The following is a 4,227-nucleotide window of genomic DNA, read 5'->3' on the forward strand; positions in this document are numbered from 1 at the left end:
TCACGCGTTCCTCCGCAGCGCCCTGCCCACCTTCCTCGCAACCTTCTGCATCACCCTCGTCTCCCCCCGCTGCAGCACGTTCATCTCGTCAAAAGTCTTCGGCGTGAACCCCTTCAGCCACTGCGCCGGCGTCTTGACCGCCTGGGCGACATTCCCCGGACTGGCGGGCGGGACGACGACCCAAGTCCGCCGCACCTCGTCGCCGCCGACGCCCGTGTCGCCGGCGCCCACGTCGTCCGGGCCCCACGCGCCGCTCGTCCTGGCCGCGGCCGGCCGGAACGCCACGTCGCCCAGCGGCCGCCGCGGGATCGTCATGGTGCTGCCGTTGCTGTCCCTGATCGCGCGGTCCTCGGCGCCCCGCAGCCCGACGTCGATGGCCATGTCGTACGGCGTCGGCGGCAGCGGCGCGCTCAGCCGCGCCGGCTGGACCCTTTCATGGTTCCAGGAGCGGGAGCGCGTGTGCTTGCGCAGCCGCTCGTGGCCGGGCTTGCGGTTGAGCGGGCTGGTCCCCGGGGGGAGGACGGAGTCGGAGATGGGCCGGGGGACAGTGTCGGAGGGATTGGGTGGGGTGCTTAGGGCGAGCGGTGCGGTGGAGGTGGAATCTATCGTCGAAGAGGGGAACTTGTCGTCGGAAGGAGTGGTCGGGAGGATCGAGGGACTCGGCGAGACAACGGTGGATGATGCTGTCGAACGGGAGTCCTCGGTTGGGGAGTCACTTCCAGACTGCACTTGTGTGTCGATGACAGGCTTGATTGTACCTTCCAGCTTCGCCCGAGTGATGCGGAGAGGTGCCGGGATCAAGTCGTAGTCAGAGGGAGCCGGAGGCTTCGTGTCACTGGAAACTTCGGTCGATGGCGAGGCCTGCCTACCAGGCTGAAGCGCGTTTGGGATCCGTCGCTTTCTTTGCGCCTGGTAGCCGCTCATCAGAACGCTGTTCAACTCGCTGCTCTGGATGTGTGCAAGTCCATTTGCATGGGGCGGCCTTGCGCTCGAAGAAGGCTTCGTCGTCGAGCGCATCGGTGTAGAGTCGGACTTCACAGGCTTGCTGTTCAGGGTGAGAATTTGGAGGTCGCGTTGGTGGAATCGGGCATATGGGACATATGAGGCAGTCTTAAGCTGCGTTTTTGCGTGTGTATTATTCGTATCCTGGGTAGCCGTTCCTGACATCCTGGGATCCGAAGGCATATATTCGGGGGCATCTGATGTATTCCCTGAGGTTTCCGGTGGAGGCCTGCGAATGGCCAAGGACGCTGGGTGCTCGAGGGAGGCACGCTCAACGTCTGCGGTCCTTGGGAAGGAGAATTTCGGCAGCGCCGCTGTATCACCGCGGCCTGCGATAGGGACAGCCGGTTCGTCGTCCTCCATCAGCGGTCCAGGAACCAAGCTTGTTTGAGAGCATCGCGATGTGTAGGGGCGAGTCTGTGTCCAGCCAGACGGCTCTTTCGAGAAACGCGCCATTGCTTGGTAGTCGGGTAAACTCTCCTCTGTTATGCTGCTCTGGACGTAATCACTGAGAGCCGAAACCGTATAACTCGAACTCATAGCTCTCCTCCAGGGATGCTGGGAATGGAAGGGAAGGGAAGGGAAGGCTGAAGTAGCGTGACTTGTTGGATTGTCGAGGCGCACCGAGGTGCTCATATAGTTGCTTGTGTTCGTTTACAATTGCATTGTCACCGTCTCATCGTTTATGAACAATGCTCGCCTCTTCTGCATTGTACACACACATCGGTACCCGAACACCAAAACAGGAATTGCCACAAAACAACCCCAAATATTCTTGAAACGGAAATTCGAGGCAGGAATCTCAGATTCATCAACGTTCGAAGTTTCCGACGGGGTATGAATGAAGGGGTGGCCTTTCCAATGAATGAGCTAGCAAAATGCGCCCACAAATTTCATGTATTTGACAAAAACACACTGTCAATAGCCAATTAATTATCTAGAGAGATCATATGATGGTAACAAAGACTACAAGATGGGAACGGTGTTCGGACCATCGCGATGTAACTTCATGCGCCTGTATCAAGGCCTATGTATTTGAACTTTTTAACAGCCCGTAGCTATCGCACGTGCACATGCTATACAGTCTTTCATGAGAAGCACTTTGATATTCTCTAATTCAAAGAGTCCATACAATACGACCCTGTTTTAAGCTAAACATCATCCTATAATGGTTGTGTCAGATGCAGTCAAACATCACCGGCAAAATCCATACATCGATTTGGGCACGCATACACGTTTGAACTCATCACCTGAAACTTACCAACAAATAAGAGGAAACAGCTAAGACAGACGTTAGCTTACAAGCTCTGCAATACACGCAGCTCGTACTTTAGTGGGGGTCGAGAAGAGTCCTCGCCCTTCAGGTACCTGGCAAACAATGGAGAATTGAAGTAAAAAAACAATAATGATATGCTATGCAACTCGAATTTAAATAACTAACAAAACGGAAAAAAAAACCAAAAGTGACAGAGCAAAGAAACCACACGGGTAAGCCTCAATCGTCGCCGTACAGGTCAATAACTTCCTCCGGACCCACCTCATACTCATCATCTGCATCGACATCGTCATCGTCGTCAGACGGTTCGTCAGAGCTCCAACCTCCACGCAACTCTTGATGAACCAGGCGGTTCAGCCCTGTGTGTTCGCGAGGGGGCAATGGAGCATGTTCCTGACGGTTTACAGGGCTCGTAATAAAAGTGGCCACGGAACCCATCCTCGACTGCCGCAAAGACCTGCCCATTTCATCATTGGAGCGGGAGTGGGCAGTGGAGTCACACTTGGGCCGGAGGTGGGCAGTGGAGTCACACTTACCATCCTTAGAGCGGGAGTGGACAGCGGAGTCACACTTACCGTCGTCAAGGCGTAGATCTGAGAACATGCTAAGCCTTTCCTCCGGGAGGTGGTAGTCTGAGTAGCTTATGGATCGTGATGACGCAGCTGTGGACCGTGATGACGCAGCTGTAGACCGTGATGATGAAGCTGTAGACCGTGATGATGAAGCTATGGATCGTGGTGACGCAGATACACTCAGAGTGTCAAGAAAGGGCCACCTATGGCTGGGCTTACGCTCGGGCCTCGGAGGTTGCGGAGGTTGCGGAGGTCGAGGAGCTGGGTCTCTGGTACGAGAAGTCAGTGGCTCTGACCTTTTCGTGTCTGTAACTGAGCTCCTTTGGGTCGAGTGTCGAGTAGACTCATTCGCCGAGCGCTCATGAAGCTTGGGAGCGCTGGAACCATTCCCCTCGTCATGGCCTTTGTCTCGGCAATCAGGGTGCTCGGGATTGTTGTAGCCATGGTGTCTCCGACGTTCCTGATGCTCGCCACCGTCTCCATGATTGAGAGCCTTTTGACATTCGCTGCACAAGTGTCTCTGCCTACGACGCTCTCGACGGTCCTCGCAGTACTGGCAATATGGCTCTTGGTGGTCGTGACGGTGCTTGCGACGACGACGATTGCCAGAACTGCCCGAGCGGCTGGTCATACTCCTGGATGACGCCTCAGAACCGTCCCTGTGTGTCGATCGCTTCTTCTTTCTGGGAGCCATTACGACTTGGCCGTCGCCCCGCCGCTTGACAAGGTATGTTAATCCTGTATCGCGCAGGGTATAGACTACCTCTAGTAGTTTGTTGTTGCGAAAGAGCTTACGCGCGCGCTCTCGGATCTCTTTGAGGGAGGAAACATATTCGCGGACGCGTTCTTTTGCAACTCTCTTCATCTGCCTGTGCCGGCTTTCGTCCATTGCTTGGTCTTCAGTTGACAGTGCTGTCAGGAAAAATGTGCAGGACAGATTGGCTTCTGGGATCCATCAGTAGGAGTAGCCAGCAAGGCCTCTGTTAATGTAGGCTTTTTTAGGCATGATCTGTTTTCGAACAATGACTTGTGTACTTGTTACGTGGCTGAACAATCTTCAGTCGAGAGCAGGAGCTCGGTATACGAAACAAAGAAATAATGAGATAGAAATTTGCAGCACATCAGCGGAGAGGTTCCTGACGAGTACGGCCACAGTTCTAGGTAAATGTGCCTAGTCCTACCTGCGGTCTTGCACACACTCCGTTCAATCTTGAAAACTTCCCTTTACAGAACCGCCCCAGCCATGACCCCGGTGTAATGCAGCCATCACTCGATCTTGTGCCTTTCCATTCTGTGTCGGAACACAAAAGTGACCAGAACACCGAGGCCTGCGAATACCGCACCAAGCCGCCATGCGCTCCTGTACCCTTGCAAACA

The 4,227-nt window shown here is 54.8% G+C and overlaps 1 protein-coding gene across 1 annotated transcript; it reads right to left on the reverse strand.

The window, feature by feature from the left end:
* Positions 1-1,365, reverse strand: SLS55_006306 (uncharacterized protein; the record flags this gene model as incomplete). Its single annotated transcript, XM_066777736.1, has 1 exon — positions 1-1,365. One exon carries the CDS (start codon positions 1,363-1,365, stop codon positions 1-3), a length of 1,365 nt encoding a protein of 454 aa, XP_066631831.1.
* Positions 1,366-4,227: the final 2,862 nt, after the last annotated feature.

Source organism: Diplodia seriata, assembly GCF_021436955.1.
Source record: "Diplodia seriata strain FDS-637 chromosome Unknown scaffold_6, whole genome shotgun sequence".
NCBI classification, from domain to species: domain Eukaryota; kingdom Fungi; phylum Ascomycota; class Dothideomycetes; order Botryosphaeriales; family Botryosphaeriaceae; genus Diplodia; species Diplodia seriata.